We start from the raw sequence: 17,846 nt of genomic DNA, 5'->3' as shown, positions 1-17,846 counted from the left end.
AAAATTAATTAAAAAAAGATGTTGAAGCAGTTTACAACTCCAAATGTAGCATATATGAGTGATTTGTCTTCCTATATTCTCCTGAAGTGTTAAGTGCTGTTAGATTTCAATTTTTGCGAGCATGATGGTTTTGATAAGGTAGTTCATTATCACTTTAACTTGCATTTCCCATATGATCACTTCTGAAGTTAAGTATCTCTTCTATAGCCTGTTTATAACACTTTCCCATTTTTCTATTGGGTTGTTTCTTGTTCTAATTGATATATAGTTCTTTATATATTCTAGATACTAATCCTTTGTTAGTTATATCGGTTATAAACAGCACTCAATCTGTGGCTTGTCTTTTAACTTTATAATGAGTTTTTTGTCATATAAATTTTCCCTACCAGGTATCATGGCATATTTTAAAGCTATACTAATAAGGTGAAATTATCATAGAGACAGGCTAACAAAGCAATACAATAAACCATAATGACATTATAAATATATATATATGTATATGAAAATTAACTTATGATAGAGATGCCACTACAAATCAGTGAGGCAAGGATGGACTGTTTAAATAAATATTGCTGGTATACCTGGCTATCTGTATGGAAAATAATGTTACCACCCTCCATATGTGAAAATCAATACCAGATGGATCAAATACTTTAACCTAAAAAATAAAACTTTTAAAAGTATTAGAAGAAAACAGACAGAAATATCTATATGACAAAAGAACAAAGAATGGTTTCTTAAACATGTAAGTATAAATACAAAAGGAAATATTAATAAGTGCAACCTCATTAAAATTCAAAACTTCTGCAGTACTGTCCTATTTTACATGTACAATAAATACTATGCTGAGATAGTCTGACACTATTAACCAAGCTGTATACTAAAGAGAAAAAAAAATCACCTTTTCAAGTAGGATATTTGCACAGAAGTGCTTTCAAATATGTGGAAAGTCATGTATAATTTTGATTTGATTATTTAACAAGCTTAAGTACCAAACTTACAGATGGCGCTGAAATTTAAATTAAAAAATATGCTACAACATTACATAACATAATGCTTTATAGCCATTAAACTATTATAGAAAAGTAAAAAGATGTAATGATAGGACAAAGTGTTCAGAATATGTTCTTATATGAAAGAGCAAGTGCAAAACAACATACAATTCTCTTTTGTAAAAATATGTGTGTTTAGAAAGCATACTGGAATCATATAAACTAAATAGAAGTTAATTAAATGATGCTTACTTACAAGCAACAGAATTATGATTGATTCATATTTTCTTATATTTTTGTATATTTTCTACACTGAATAGTACTTCATAAGCCCATAAAAGTGATTTTTCAAATTTAAATTCAAATGGTTCCAACCACAGTTATCACAGAGCCCCTTGATTATGTGTCTCTCTTTATTAACGCTAAATCTTTGAGCTTCGGGGTCCCAGGATATGCTAGGCACAATCACATACCTGATTTCACTTAATTCTCACAAGTATAGTAAGAGAGATCTTATGCCCCCATTTTGCAGGGTCAAGAAACATGCTCAGAGAGGTAAAGTGACTTGCCCAGGGTTTCACAACAATGGTGGAGTTAAGACTTGAACCTACGTCCTCTCAATCCACGGCCAACACAATTTCACTATCTGTAATTGCAGTAATTGAATCCCAATCAACATAAGGGCTGAAATATGGTTTCCAATAAGATGAGCAATGGGCAAAACAAGATGAGGTGTTTAAAAAAGTAGAACTGGCATTGTATTTCTTTTAAGTAAATGTATCTAGTACTTTTGTTAACACGGATACCAGATATGAAAATAAATCCAATAGTTCATAATATGATGTAGAAATGGGAGACAACACTAAAAGAAAGGAAAGAACACTGGATATGAAATTAGAAGAAATCATTTTTAAGCTTAGTCATGCCAAGATTAGCTATGCAGAATCACTATCCCTCTGGGTTTCAGTTTTCTAATCAATAAACTAAAGAAGTAAGGACATTAAACATTCCTCTTTTAACTCTAGAATTCTATGGTACTGTGCTTAAAAACATGTAGCTAAATCAAGTGCAAGACTAGTTCATTTTGTTTTTATCCTTCATTTACTGTAAAGGAAAACTCTGGAGTTCAATAATATCCCTTGATTCACGTTAACTATTTCCTACTAAACTTTATAAAACTCCCCTTATATTTACTACAAGGACACGAAGGATATAGTGGCTTGATAGATACAAATGGAGGCAGAATGATGTGAAGAAAAGAAAACATGCTTTGGAGTCAAAAAGACTAAGTTTAAACCTGAATTCTCCAAACTTAAGCTAGTAAGTTACTGTACCTCTCTGAGCCAGGCTCCTCATCCATCAAAGGGAAATAATACACAGGATTCTCATAAGAATCAAAAACAGATAATATATGAAGTTTATCTGCTATATTTAAAAACCTATTTTAGATTCTATTCTCATTATTTTTAACCTACCTCATAATGTGAAATCCTTTGTGATTCAAACTGCAGCACTACTCCACATATATTACAAAAATTATCTGTAAAAAGTTCAGTCTTTTCCTGTTCTTTCCAAGTCATATCTATGAATAAAATAAAGGGTAATGAGACTACATATCACATAAATGAATATTTAGAAGTATCATTTTCATTCTTCAACTACATATTGTTTTATATACCACCTCAAACCTGAGTGCTTGTGAGGCTACAGTAAAAGCTTTTTGCTTATTGAGTATGCAATTTAATATGAGCTAGTAAATATGCCTCTAATGTAGGATATAGCAAGAGTTATTTATTTAACATGATAAGCCTAGGCAATACCATTCCAAACGAAAAGTTATGGGGGTACCAGTAACTTCATGAGCTTCGTAGACTGATTTGGGGCACCAATAATGAGCGGCAGGATTAAAAAACCAAGCCTTGGAATTTGTGTTTTACAGTAGACAATCCTTAAAAAGGCATTGTTATAAGACTGTCACTTATCTGGAGCTATGGTTCCAATGTTATCTAAAAATCACACGGAACCACAAAAAAACTTTGCCCATAGTAGGCAAACATTTTCCATTGTTGTACGAACATTAGTAGACTCATCTGGCCAAACAAGTCTCACAGAATCCCCCAAAGCTATAAAGTAATGTTCATATAATAACATCTAGAAGTGTTATTTCTAAATGTTTCTCACTGTAATAAATAACATATGCCAAAACTTTCTGAATTTACACTTGAGGTCCACGCTTCTATCTAAACTTCTTAACAGCTGCAATGTATTCCCCCCAAATTTATTAATGCATCTATAAGGTATAAATCTCAAAACATCAAAATTTTGCTTGCTATTTGGCTATTTAAATGAATAAGCTGATACCACACATACTTTCACAGAGAAAGGCCAATGATATATTAAATGGATAAAAAGTTGTAGAATAAATACAATACATCCATTTCCAACACTAACAAAAATTAAATATACATCACATATAAAAATATGGAAAGATATAAATTAAATTTAAAAGTGATTAACTTTGGGAAGCGGGGCTAGAAAAGGAAGAAAGGGAGAACATTTAACATTTTATTTTCTGTACAACTGTTTTCTTTCAATTTTTGCAAGAAGTATGTAGGACTTTCTATTTAAAGAACCTTTAGAGGTATTTATTTTAAAAGTTATGTTGGATATCTGCAACTAAGCTTTGTTTTCAGTACCACTGTATGGACTAAAAATGCTTACTTAAATTGCATGCTCAAGATACTAATAACTGTAACTAGGAACATGTCAAAAACAAGGTGATGAACACTTAAAAATTTATCCCTATAATATATAGTATCCTCTCTGAATTATTTTTAGGTTGTTTTAAAATATATGATTTCTCTAACTTTGACTCTTAAAGTCAGCAAGGTAGAGAGTTTAACTAAAATGTATTTCAGGACTTCCCTTGTTTCAGAATCAACTACTATATGCAATCTGAGCATAGTGATAAGATATTGAACTTCCTATTAAATTCTTTAATAATAAGTAAATATTATCATTTGGTGGCAATATAACTTGTTACAGAGGGAAAGTTTCCATTAAGAAGACAAAAGGAAACTACTAATTTAGAGGTTCAACAATTCCTAAAATTTAATACTCATTTATTTCCTAGATCAACCTTTAATTCCAGATTTCCCCACTTCTAATAGTCAAAGTTTGACACTGACACTCAAGTTGGGAAATATGAAGGCTAAGTTTTTTGTGTGTGTGTGGTATGCGGGCCTCTCCCTGTTGTGGCCTCTCCCATTGTGGAGCACAGGCTCCGGACGCGCAGGCTCAGCGGCCACGGCTCACGGGCCCAGCCTCTCCGCGACACGTGGGATCTTCCCAGACCGGGGCACAAACCTGTGTACCCTGCATTGGCAGGCGGACTCTCAACCACTGCGCCACCAGGGAAGCCCAAGGCTAAGTATTTTAACCTAGCCTTTCATTACTGGTGACCCAGATAAATTTCCATGAAGTCCATGAAGTTACTGGTACCCCTACAACTTTTCCTTTAGAATGGTATTGCCTAGACTTATTGCCTTTGACTCATTTTCTCAAACAAGATCTTGGTCTGTTTTTCTTTATTAAATGGCATAATATTCCAGACTCAAAATCTCAGCCATTCTGCTCCCCAGCAAATCACTGTTTCATGTCAATTCTAGCTTATAACGTTATTTGATATCCATCTCTTCCTTTTAATTCCCCATAACACTACCCAAGTTCAGGCCCTCAATGTCTTGCACATCATTTAGCTTTATTGGTATTTACTGAGGTTAGTTTCAAAGTACTATGGTACACATTTTGGAAAGAGATAAGAAAAAAGGAAGAGCACTTATTGAAGGCCCTCTATGTGTAAACAAGATAATAGCTTACCCCTTTAGTTCTTTAAACAAGTCTGCAAGGTAAGCAATATTTCCCACATCTGGAAGGTTAGGAAATTAGGATTCCCTGAAATCTGAATAACTTGTCACATGTGTATTTGTTGGAGCAGAACTTTGTTTTACCTTGACATTTTTCCATTATAAATACATGACTGCTCCACATATTGGAAATGACACAGCAAGTGAATAACTCCTAATCTCAAGGAATTTACAATTTAGTAAGGAAGATGTGTATAGAAAGAACCATGGGGACTTCACTGGTGGGCCAGTGGTGAGAACTCCACACTCCCAATGCAGGGGCCTGGGTTCAATCCCTGGTGGGGGAACTAGATCCCACATTCCGCAACTAAGAGTTCGCATGCCACAACTGAAAGATCCTGCATGCTGCAACGAAGATCCTGCAGGCCACAATTAAGATTCTGCGTGCAGCAACGAAGATCCCACGTGCCACAACTAAGACCTGGTGCAGGTAAATTAATTAATTGATTATTTTAAAAAAGAACTATGATTCCAAGATCAAAATGTCGTAAGTGATATAAGACGTAAGGTACAGTGGATTCCTGCTGAGGAGTTTGGGAAAAGCTTTCTAGAGGTGAACAGGTTTTGAACTAAGCTTTAAAAGATGAATAAAATTCAGATAAAAAGAGTGGAATAAAGGTACCTGGGGGTACACAAGAATATGAAAGACAATAATTGAAAGCTTGAAATGAAGCCAAATCATAATTGGCTTCATTAGGGCATTTGGACTTAATTCTGCATTCAAAAAAGGAAAAAAAGTGATTAAAAAGGGATATAAGAGGAGCTTCAAGATGACGGAAGAGTAAGATGCGGAGATCACCTTCCTCTTCAAAAATACATCAGAAATGTATCTACATGTGGAACAACTCCTACAGAACACCTACTGAACGCTGGCAGAACACCTCAGACCTCCCAAAAGGCAAGGAACTGCCCACGTACCTGGGTAGGGCAAGAGAAAAAAGAAAAAAAACAGAGATAAAATAATAGGGACGGGACCTGCACCACTGGGAGGGAGCTGTGAAGGACAAAAGGTTTCCACACACTAGGAAGGCCGTTCACGGGCAGAGACTGCGGGTGGCATGGTGGGGGAGCTTCGGAGCCACGGAGGACAGCGCAGCAACAGGGGTGCGGAGACAAGCATGAGACGCTAAGGCTGCTGCTGCAGCCAACAAGAAGCCTGTGTGCAAGCACTGGTCACTATCACCTCCCACACCAGGAGCCTGTGCAGCCCACCACTGCCAGGGTCCCGTAATCCAGGGACAATTTCCCCAGGAGAATGCACGGCGCGCCTCAGGCTGGTGCAATGTCATGGGGGCCTCTGCTGCCGCAGGCTCGCCCCACATCTGTACCCCTCTCTACCCTCGGCCTGAGTGAGCCAGAGCCCCCAAATCAGCTGCTCCTTTAACCCTGTCCTGTCTGAGCGAAGAACAGAAGCCCTCAGGTGACCTACACACAGAGGAGGGGCCAAATCCAAACCTGAACCCCAGGAGCTGTGCTAACAAGGAAGAGAAAGGGAAATTTCTCCCAGCAGCCTCAGGAGCAGCAGATTAAATTTCCACAATCAACTTGATGTACCCTGCATCTGTGGAATACCTGAATAGACAATGAATCATCCCAAATTGAGGAGGTGGACTTTGGGAGCAATGATATGTATATTTTTCTCCCTTTTTCTCTTTTTGTGAGTATGTATGTGTATGCTTCTGTGTGTGATTGTTGTCTGTAGAGCTTTGCTTTTACCATTTGTCCTAGGGTTCTGTCTCTCCGTTTTTCTTTTTTCATTACTTAAGTTTTTTTCCTCAATAATTATTTTTTTAATTTGTTTTATTTCATTTTTTATTTATTTTACTTTATTTTATTTTATCTTCTTCTTTCTCTCTTTCTTTTCTCCCTTTTATTCTGAGCCGTGTGGAGGACAGGCACTTGGTGCTCCACCCAGGCGTCAGTGCTGGGCCACTGAGGTGGGAGAACCAAGTTCAGGAAACTGGTCCAAAAGAGACCTCCCAGCTTCACGTAATATCAAATGGAAAAAATCTCCCAGAGATCTCCATCTCAATGTCAAGACCCAGCTCCACTCAATGACTAGAAAGCTACAGTGCTGGACACCCTATGACAAACAACTAGCAAGACAGGAACACAACACTATCCGTTAGCACAGAGGCTGCCTAAAATCATAATAAGGCCACAGAAACCCCAAAACACACCACTAGACGTGGACCTGCCGAGCAGAGAGACAAGATCCAGCCTCATCCACCAGAACACAGGCACTAGTCCCCTCCACCAGGAAGCCTAAACAACCCACTAAACCAACTTAGCCACTGGGGACAGACACCAAAAACAATGGGAACTACGACCTGCAGCCTGTGAAAAGGAGACCCCAAACACAGTAAGTTAAGCAAAATGAAAAGACAAAGAAACACACAGCAGATGAAGGAGCAAGGCAAAAACCCACCAGATCTAACAAATGAAGAGGAAATAGGCAGTGTACCTGAAAAGAATTCAGAATAATGATAGCAAAGATGATCCAAAATATCGGAGATAGAATGGAGAATATATAAGAAACATTTAACAAGGACGTAGAAGAACTAAAGAGCAAACAAACAGTGATGAACAACACAATAAATGAAATTAAAAATTCTCTAGAAGGGATCAATAGCAGAATAACTGAGGCAGAAGCACGGATAAGTGACCTGGAAGATAAAATAGTGGAAATAACTACTGCAGAGCAGAATAAAGAAAAAAAAATGAAAAGAATTGAGGACAGTCTCAGAGATCTCTGGGACAACATTAAAGGCACCAACATTCGACTTACAGGGGTCCCAGAAGAAGAAGAGAAAAAGAAAGGGACTGAGAAAATATTTGAAGAGATTATAGTTGAAAAATTCCCTATTATGGAAAAGGAAATAGTTAATCAAGTCCAGGAAGCACAGAGAGTCACATACAGGATAAATCCAAGGAGAAACACACCAAGGCACATGTTAATCAAACTATCAAAAATTAAATACAAAGAACAAATATAAAAAGCAGCAAGGGAAAAACAACAAGTAACACATAAGGGAATCCCCAAAAGGTTAAAAGCTGATCTTTCAGCAGAAACTCTGCAAGCCAGAAGGGAGAGTCAGGACATATTTAAAGTGATGAAGGGGAAAACACTGCAACCAAGATTACTCCACCCAGCAAGGATCTCATTCAGAATGATGGAGAAATTAAAACCTTTACAGACAAGCAAAAGCTAAGAGAATTCAGCACCACCAAACCAGCTTTACAACAAATACTAAAGGAACTTCTCTAGGCAGGAAACACAACAGAAGGAAAAGACCTACAATAATAAATACAAAACAATTAAGAAAGTGGTGATAGGAACATCAATATCAATAATTACCTTAAATGTAAACAGATTAAATGCTGCAACCAAAAGACATAGATTGGCTGAATGGATACAAAAATAACACCCGTATATATGCTGTCTACAAGTGAACCACTTCAGACCTAGGGACACATACAGACTGAAAGTGAGGGGATGAAAAAGGATATTCCATGCAAATGGAAATCAAAACAAATCTGGGTAGCAATTCTCATATTAGACAAAATAGACTTTAAAACAAAGACTACTACAAGAGACAAAGAAGTACACTACATAATGATCAAGGGATCAATCTAAGAAGAAGATATAACAATTGTAAATATTTATGCACCCAACATAGGAGCACCTCAATACATAAGGCAAATACTAACAGCCATAAAAAGGGAAATCAACAGTAACACAATCATAGTAGGGGACTTTAACACCCCACTTTCACCAACGGAAAGATCATCCAAAATGAAAATAAATAAGGAAACATAAGCTTTAAATGATACATTAAACAAGATGGACTTAGTTGATATTTAGAGGACATTCCATCCCAAAACAACAGAATACACATTCTTCTCAAGTGCTCATGGAACATCCTACAGGATAGAACATACCTTGGGTCACAAAGCAAGCCCTGGTAATTTTAAGAAAATTGAAATTGTATCAAGTATCTTTTCCGACCACAACACTATGAGACTAGATATCAATTACAGGAAAAAGTCTGTAAAATATACAAACATATGGAGGCTAAACAACACACTACTTAATAACCAAGAGATCACTGAAGATATCAAAGAGGAAATAAAATAATACCTATAAACAAATGACAATGAAAACACGATGACCCCAAACCTATGGTATGCAGCAAAAGCAGTTCTAAGAGGGAAGTTTATAGCAATACAATCCTACCTTAAGAAACAAGAAACATCTCAAATAAAAAACCTAACCTTACACCTAAAGCAATTAGAGAAAGTAGAACAAAATACCTCAGAGTTGGGGCTTCTCTGATGGTGCAGTGGTTGAGAGTCTGCCTGCTGATGCAGGGGACATGGGTTCATGCCCCGGTCCGGGAAGATACCGCATGCTGCAGAGTGGCTAGGCCCATGAACCATGGCCGATGAGCCTGCGTGTCCGAGCCTGTGCTCCGCAATGGGAGAGGCCAAAACAGTGAGAGGCCCGCGTACCGCAAAACAAAAGCATAAACAAAAACAAAAGCAAAAAAACCCCAAAGTTAGCAGAAGGAAAGAAATCATAAAGATCAGATCAGAAATAAATTTAAAAGAAATGAAGGAAACGATGGCAAAGATCAAGAAAACTAAAAGCTGGTTCTTTGAGAAGATAAACAAAATGGATAAACCATTAGCCAGACTTATCAAGAAAAAAAGGGAGAAGACTCAAATCAATAGAATTAGAAATGAAAAAGCAGAAGTAACAACTGACACTGCAGAAATACAAAGGATCATGAGAGATTACTACAAGCAACTATATGCCGATAAAATGGACATCTTGGAAGAAATGGACAAATTCTTAGAAATGCACAAGCTTCCGAGACTGAACCAGGAAGAAATAGAAAATATGAACAGACCAATCACAAGCACTGAAATTGAAACTGTGATTAAAAATCTTCCAACAGGGGCTTCCCTGGTGGTGCAGTGGTTGAGAGACTGCCTGCCGATGCAGGGGACATGGGTTTGTGCCACGGTCCACGAAGATCCCACATGCCGTGGATCAGCTAGGCCCGTGAGCCATGGCCACTGAGCCTGCGTGTCCGGAGCCTGTGCTCCGCAATGGGAGAGGCCACAACAGTGAGAGGCCCACGTACCGCAAAAAAAAAAAAAAAAAAAAAAAAAAATCTTCCAACAAACAAAAGCCCAGGACCAGATGGCTTCAGAGGCGAATTCTATCAAACATTTAGAAAAGAGCCAACAGCTATCCTTCTCAAACTCTTCCAAAATATAGCAGAGGGAGGAACACTCCCAAACTCATTCTATGAGGCCACCATCACTGTGGTACCAAAACCAGACAAAAATGTCAAAAAGAAAGAAAACCACAGGCCAATATCACTGATGAACACAAATGCAAAAATCCTCAACAAAATACTAGCAACCAAAATCCAACAGCACATTAAAAGGATCATACACCATGATCAACTGGGGTTTATCCCAAGAATGCAAGGATTCTTCAATATATGCAAATCAATCAACGTGATACACCATATTAACAAATTGAAGGAGAAAATCCATATGATCCTCTCAATCAATGCAGAGAAAGCTTTTGACAAAATTCAACACCCATTTATGATAAAAACCCTCCAGAAAGTAGGCATAGTGGGAACATTCCTCAACATAATAAAGGCCATATATGACAAACACACAGCAAACATCTTCCTCAATTGTGAAAAAATGAAACCTCTTCCACTAAGATCAGGAACAAGACAAGGTTGCCCAATCTCACCACTCTTATTCAACATAGTTTTGGAAGTTTTAGCCACAGCAATCAGAGAAGAAAAATAAATAAAAGGAATCCAAATTGGAAAAGAAGAAATAAAGCTGTCACTGTTTGCAGATGACATGATACTATACGTAAAGAATCCTAAAGCTGCTACCAGAAAACTACTAGAGCTAATCAATGAATTTGGTAAAGTATTAAGATACAAAATTCATGCACAGAAATCTCTTGCATTCCTATACACTAATGATGAAAAAAATCTGAAAGTGAAATTAAGAAAACACTCCCATTTACCTTTGCAACAAAAAGAATAAAATATCTAGGAATAAAGCTACCTAAGGAGACAAAAGACATGTATGCAAAAAATTATAAGACACTGATGAAAAAAATTATAGTTGATATAAATAGATGGAGAGATACACTATGTTCTTGGATTGGAAAAACCAACATTATGAAAGTGACTCTACTACCCAAAGCAATCTACAGATTCAATGCAACCCCTATCAAACTACCACTGGCATTTTTCACAGAAGTTGAACAAAAAATTTCACAATTTTTATGGAAACACAAAAGTCCCCGAATAGCCAAAGCCATCTTGAGAATGAAAAACGGAGCTGGAGGAAGCAGGCTCCCTGACTTCAGACTATACTACAAAGCTACAGTAATCAAGGCAGTATGGTACTGGCACAGAAACAGAAATATAGATCAAAGGAACAGGATAGAAAGCCCAGAGGTAAACCTATGCACATATGGTCACCTTATCTTTGATAAAGGAGGCAAGAATATACAGTGGAGAAAAGACAGCCTCTTCTACAAGTGGTGCTGGGAAAACTGGACAGCTACATGTAAAAGAATGAAATTAGAACACTCCCTAACACCATAAACAAAAAAAACTCAAAATGGATTAAAGACCTAAATGTAAGGCCAGAGACCATCAAACTTTTAGAGGAAAACATAGGCAGACACTCTATGACCTAAATCACAACAAGATCCTTTTTGACCCACCTCCTAGAGAAATGGAAATAAAAACAAAAATAAACAAATGGGAGCTAATGAAACTTCAAAGCTTTTGCACAGCAAAGGAAACCATAAACAAGACGAAAAGACAACCCTCAGAATGGGAGAAAATATTTGCAAATGAAGCAACTGACAAAGGATTAATCTACAAAATTTACAAGCAGCTCATGCAGCTCAATATCAAAAAATCAAACAACCCAGTCCAAAAACGGGCAGAAGATCTAAATAGACATTTCTGCAAAGAAGATACAGATTGCCAACAAACACATGAAAGAATGCTCAACATCATTAATCATTAGAGAAATGCAAATCAAAACTACAATGAGATATCATCTCACACTGGCCAGAATGTCCATCATTAAAAAATCTACAAAGAATAAATGCTGGAGAGGGTGTAGAGAAAAGGGAACCCTCTTGCACTGTTGGTGGAAATGTAAATTGATACAGCCACTATGGAGAACAGTATGGAGATTCCTTAAAAATCTAAAAATACAACTACCACATGACCCAGGAATCCCACTACTGAGCATATACCCTGAGAAAACCATAATTCAAAAAGTGTCATGTACCAAAATGTTCACTGCAGCACTACTTACAATAGCCATGTCATGGAAGCAACCTAAAGCCCATCAACAGACGAACGGATAAAGAAGTTGTGGTACATATATACAATGGAATATTTCTCAGCCATAAAAAAGAACAAAATCGAGTCATTTGTTGAGACATGGATGGTTCTAGAGACTGTCATACAGAGTGAAGTAAGTCAGAAAAAGAAAAATAAATATCGTATATTAATGCATGTATGTGAAAATGGTACAGATGAACCAGTTTGCAGTGCAGAAGTTGAGACACAGATGTGGAGAACAGATGTGTGGACACCAAGGGGGGAAAACCGTGGTGGGGTGGGGATGGTGGTGTGCTGAATTGGGTGATTGGGATTGACATGTATACACTGATGTGTATAAAATTGATGACTAATAAGAAGTTGCAGTATAAAAAACAAAGAAAAACAACTAATACTAAACTTTCTTTGGGTCATTTGTATGGAAATACATTAATATAAATGTTTCAGACATTACATGAAATTTCTAAAAATCTTATATGTTCTGGTATAATGTTGTAAGTCATAATTCTAGTTATTACTTTCAAATGTATATCTCAGAAATAACTAAATATCCTTGTCAGTTGCATTATTATAAACTTTCATCAAATCTTTAACCGTGGTCATTTTTAAGTCTTTTGTCATTTACAGACAGTTCTGGGTGTACCCTGATGCTTTCACAAAAATGTTCCTATAAAAGGGTTACATCTTCAAGGTAGTCATGGAAAAGACTCTGACAAGTACAGATTTCTGGTAACTGACTATACTGCTGAAGTGAATGAATAAGCATTTTCAAAACTCTAATGGAAAACTAATGAATTCATAAAAGTGCTAACAAAAGACCAAGATGAAAAAAAAATTAATTACATGGGACTGAGTGAACTGATGAGGATGATTATAATTTTTGTGACTTTCTGTTTGATTAAAAAAAATCCCACAAGGACTTAGAGGCAAAAAATATGGAAGTCAATTTTCACTGCAAAGTAAAGAGCTGTTATAGTGGAGGATTACTGGACTGAATGGCAATATTATGACATAGTATGAGTGTGTTTCATGTTTGGTAATTGCAATCATTGTTGCTTTTGTTGTGGTCATCCATTTACAATGCTTGGTGTCAGTTTATTTATCTCTTGTAAAAATAAAATACGGTGAAAAATAAAACCTATGATTTTGATTTTAAAATTTTAATTATTTTGCCCTTTTTATAAAATCTTCAGTCTATGAGCGAATGAATGTATGTTTCATAGTAGTTTAAAATACTTCATGTGACATTGGAAGATTGTCGTAATTTGGAAAGCAAAGCAAGTATGCCAGTAAGTGCTCAATCAATGAGAAATGTTGTTTATTAGATAACTGCTAAGAATACATTTTATAAATTAACCCATATAATGCTTTATCAGTATTACGGTCTATCTGATGATTGTTAAATATGCCAACAACTTCAATGCTAAATAAATTGCTTCAGTCTGGAAAAAAAATTAATTCTAACAGTTGGCTAATTATTCTTCCTTAGTACTAACATTAGATGTATAATATAACGTGTCTTAGTGTGCCTATAGTATTTGAAACACCATGGGCAAAGTACAGATTTACAATAAACGATGGTGCAGCCTTGACAGTTTAGGAGTCTGGCTAGTTACCCTTAAAACTGCTTTTTCCCCAATTATTTTTTTATTTTATAACTTTACTATCAAGCACTACTATTGAGCTCTATAATATAGCTGTGTCCAGTTCGCCTGTATATTCTGGGCACTGAACCAAGTGCCTGGCACAGGTGCATGTGTGCCTGCGCACGTGCACACACACACAGGTGTTCAATAAATGATTCCTGAATAAATGAAGGAAAGGCTATTAACTACGTTTTCTTATGCTGCACTTGAACTTTACTGAATAACATCAAGACAAAGGAAAGTCTTGTTAGGTAATGGCTGTGCAAACAGATCATTAACTAAATTAAATGCCAGTATGTCCTCCAATCTAAAACAGAATCCATTTAATAATTTCTTTTTATTAAAAGGAAGAGGGAAATAAACAAGAGGGTTTTTATTTTTGTTTTGATTTTTACTATGATCACATGACAACATCAATACTGGATGAAAATTCAGTTTTGAGCCATTAGTTTTGAAAAACTTCACTGAATGAAATATGTAGGGTCCCTCAAAATCTCGTGACTCCCCTTGCCATGAATTTGGGGTAGGTATGTGCTTTTTTCATGTGTGTTCACTTGGCATTTCTTTTATTTGTTGATTGTTTTTAACTTGATTGCCCAATTTCCCACTTGTAAACTTTCAGAGTTTCTAATCTTCCCTGCTTGGCAATCTCTAATCTCCACTGATATTTGCTCATTACCAACCCCAAGACAGATGAAATCCTCAGGAATGCTGACTACAGTTGAAAATGGATCAGCAAATGCTTTATCAAACAACTTTTAATGGTCCTATCTGGAGTGGATTTGTAATAATCTGAATCTTGACAATTTTCTGCCACCTGTTAGAGCCATCTCCTAACTAGGACTTAAAAAAATAAACAAGCAAAAGACATTGGCACACCACCAAGAAACATTTTTCTCTCTTCTCTTTTAGCCACTATCATAACTGGTAACCATTTATGGCCTTTATAAATATCTAAATAAAAATATTTTGAGCCCTAATAGTGTTTTGGACAGTGTACTATATCAAATATGCATCATTTGTTAGGTGAAAATTTAAGAGTTTTGGTTTGGACTGAACAGTTAATGAAGGATATTTACCCAAAATGAAATGGTAAGAGATAATTTTTAGGTAGCAGTTATATTTGGTTTCTCATATCCTAGTAAATTGTCTCAACACTAACAACACAGATTTCATTACTCACTGAATGTCAGGTCATAACTCTCAATGAACGTTTCTATGGCTTATGAATCACTGTTCTAGTGCACAGACATGGAAATGCCATCGAAAGATTATCAATACAGAACTGCAAAATCATGGTTCATGCTTTCAGATCTGAAATCAACCTCGAGTTTGGCTACTCCAATACCTCTGTTTCAAAAATGTCAAGACCCAAATCCAGGAAGCTTGGGATCTGTTCAGGGTCAGAAAAATCTAGCAGATAAACTAACAACAGAAGCTAGATTCACTACACCAGACCCCTATTCAAGGGCTCTCCTCATTTTTACCAGCTAGCAGTAGTACAGACAGGGTATTGCTGCTACTTTCTGAATTTATATCTCTTAAAGCCATTAATACTTGCATATCAAAGATAATGCAACCAAGCCAGTCACAGAGCCAGGCAAAAAGCCATTTTTCTATAAGATGCTGGTCCTAAACCTTACTGTGAAAAGGCCATGAGAGCTAAACTGAATTGTGATCTTCACCCCTGAAAAACTGTTCCCTCCTTCCTGCTGGTTATAGACAGAAACTTTGGTATAAAAACAAAAAATCCAGGAGATTTCATACTTTCATCCCAGAACAACTGTACAAATGCAGCCTGACTGAATGTACTACATAGAGTCTTTCAAACGTTGCCTTCAGTAAGAGAGTTAATAAATTTAAAAAACATCATGTTACAGTGTATTTCTAACTTCCATATTTAGTAAGTGCCATTTATGTAATGTGCATATGACAAATATTGTAAGGGATTTTTTTTTTACTGCTTTGCCATTCCTCCAAAGTGAAAGGTGTCAAAGGTTATGGGATATATAATTTAAGAATGTGAAGAGAAAATTATTTTTATGGGATAATTTTAATGCAGTGTCCTCCTAAGAAAAAGTAACTTACATTATTTTACTCTATTTTGGCGTCCACGGTCTTTCACTTTGGAGGCAAATTAGCAGCATATGGTAACACAGAATATACTGGAAATTAATTATGAACTTTACGATGGCAAAATGCTTTACTGAGATCTTCTAGGGTGGACTTGGTCCTAACCACCTAAGAAGCATTTCCAAAACTGCTTTAAAACACATTTCAATGACAAATTTTACAGTTTGCTATTAGTAGGCTGTTTACAAGTATATAATATACTTTGTGTGAACTAAATACCACTTCTACTGAAATAGTCAAGAAATATCTTTTTATGTTAGGAGTAATACCTGTTGGTAGGTACAAAAGCACTTATTAAAACCAAAACCACCTTAAAGATGGGCATGAAAACCTTGCTTTATAAGGTCACACCCTCAAATAGCCAAAGAAAATTCTGAAATCTGTGCTTCTGCCTCTCTTCTTTCCTCAGTACAACCCCCTCCACCAGACCCTAGGATCCTAAAATCCAACCGATCCTACCTTAAAGCTCAATATACACTCTAACCTCCCCAAACGTCTCATGTTGTCTCTCCTTACGTATACTACTGCAAGTTTCTACACTGCGGGATGCTGAATTTCCCCAAAGGGAGATTTCCTCCCTCTCATTTCTTTGGCCTTTTCTCTCTCATCTCTTGCCCCTTCTCTCCGTCAGTCCCCCTTCCCTTTCCCTGACCTTCTAGTTTCGCCACACTTTTCTACCTTGCCTCCTCAGCTTTCACCAAATGACATCTCAGCTTCCTACAGAGAACACTAAAGCACCCTGACTGGGAGAGAAATTATGTGGTATTTTTTTTCCCTTCGAACTCCTGCCTTGTGAATACCTGCAGTTCCTTTTCCTGGGGCCATCCTTTTCGGGGCATGGGGAGGTAGGGAAGCCCCTCTCTGCTTCGTCCCTCTGGCACATTAGGGGCTAGAACTGCGGGGCGGGGCGGGGCGAGGTTGGCCTTTACTGCGCCACAGCAGGTGGGGGGTGGGGCGCTAACGAACCGCGCCCAGTCCGATCTCGGACTGACTGAACTGAGGCAGCGAAGAAGATGGGGCCGCCCCCACACGCCGGGACGGGAACTCACCTTCTCTGAGGCAAGGGCGGGTGTCTACTTTAAAACTACTGCCCCCCCTCCCCGCCGCCGCCATAGTGGAGCCGCCAAAGCCGCCGCCGCCGCCGCCGCCGTCGCCGCAGCCACCGGCAGGCGGGCAGGCAGGGGTGGAGGTGGCGGAGGAGGCAGGCACAACCGCTGCCACCGCCGCCGCCGCCGCGCAGGCGGTGTAGGAGGAGGAGGAGGAGGCGGCAGAGACGGTAGCTTCCTTAGAGGAAGACTCCGCCGCCAGCGGTGTGGCTGTAGTCCGCGCCGCCGCCATCGCAGCGAGGCGCGGACAATTGCACTTCATCTCTCTCCAGTTAAGTTCCTTTGTCTCCGCCTCCTTCTTAGCCCCGCCCCCTTGCCCCTCTTCTCTCTTTGGCTCAAGCCTCGTTCTCGCTCCTTCTCTCCACCAATAGGAACGCTTCAGATCCGCGGGCCACCCCTCCCCTCCCCCCCACGGCTCGGCGTCACCCGCCTCCCTTTGGAGGGGAAGCAACGGTGACCAAGGGCAAAGGGCAAAAAGCGCGGGATGTAAAAGCACGTGGGCCTCACACAGTGAAGCTTCTTCCGTTGGAGGAGCTAATCTAAATCCAATTTAAGGGAAAAAAATGTCTGGAAAACAATTTATTCCACCCCCAAAATATCTCTAAAATATATCTTCTCCTGCCTT

General features: G+C 37.9%; 1 protein-coding gene across 1 annotated transcript in view; it reads right to left on the bottom strand.

The window, feature by feature from the left end:
• The window catches only part of ZMAT1 (zinc finger matrin-type 1), a 33,285-nt gene extending 15,813 nt beyond the window's left edge, over positions 1 to 17,472 (bottom strand). The window contains exons 1-2 of the mRNA XM_081222241.1: positions 17,165 to 17,472; positions 2,468 to 2,574 (exon numbers count right to left, since the gene is read on the bottom strand). Of these exons, the coding sequence (XP_081078367.1) occupies positions 2,468 to 2,574; positions 17,165 to 17,453 (396 nt within the window). The 5' untranslated portion in view covers positions 17,454 to 17,472. The remainder of the gene's footprint in view (positions 1 to 2,467; positions 2,575 to 17,164) is intronic.
• Between the last annotated feature and the right edge of the window lie 374 nt (positions 17,473 to 17,846).

The sequence above is a fragment of the Mesoplodon bidens genome (assembly GCF_964165515.1).
Source record: "Mesoplodon bidens genome assembly, chromosome: X".
NCBI lineage: Eukaryota > Metazoa > Chordata > Mammalia > Artiodactyla > Ziphiidae > Mesoplodon > Mesoplodon bidens.
The sequence above is the reverse complement of the archived record's forward strand: the minus strand, read 5'-3'. Positions and strand labels throughout refer to the sequence as shown.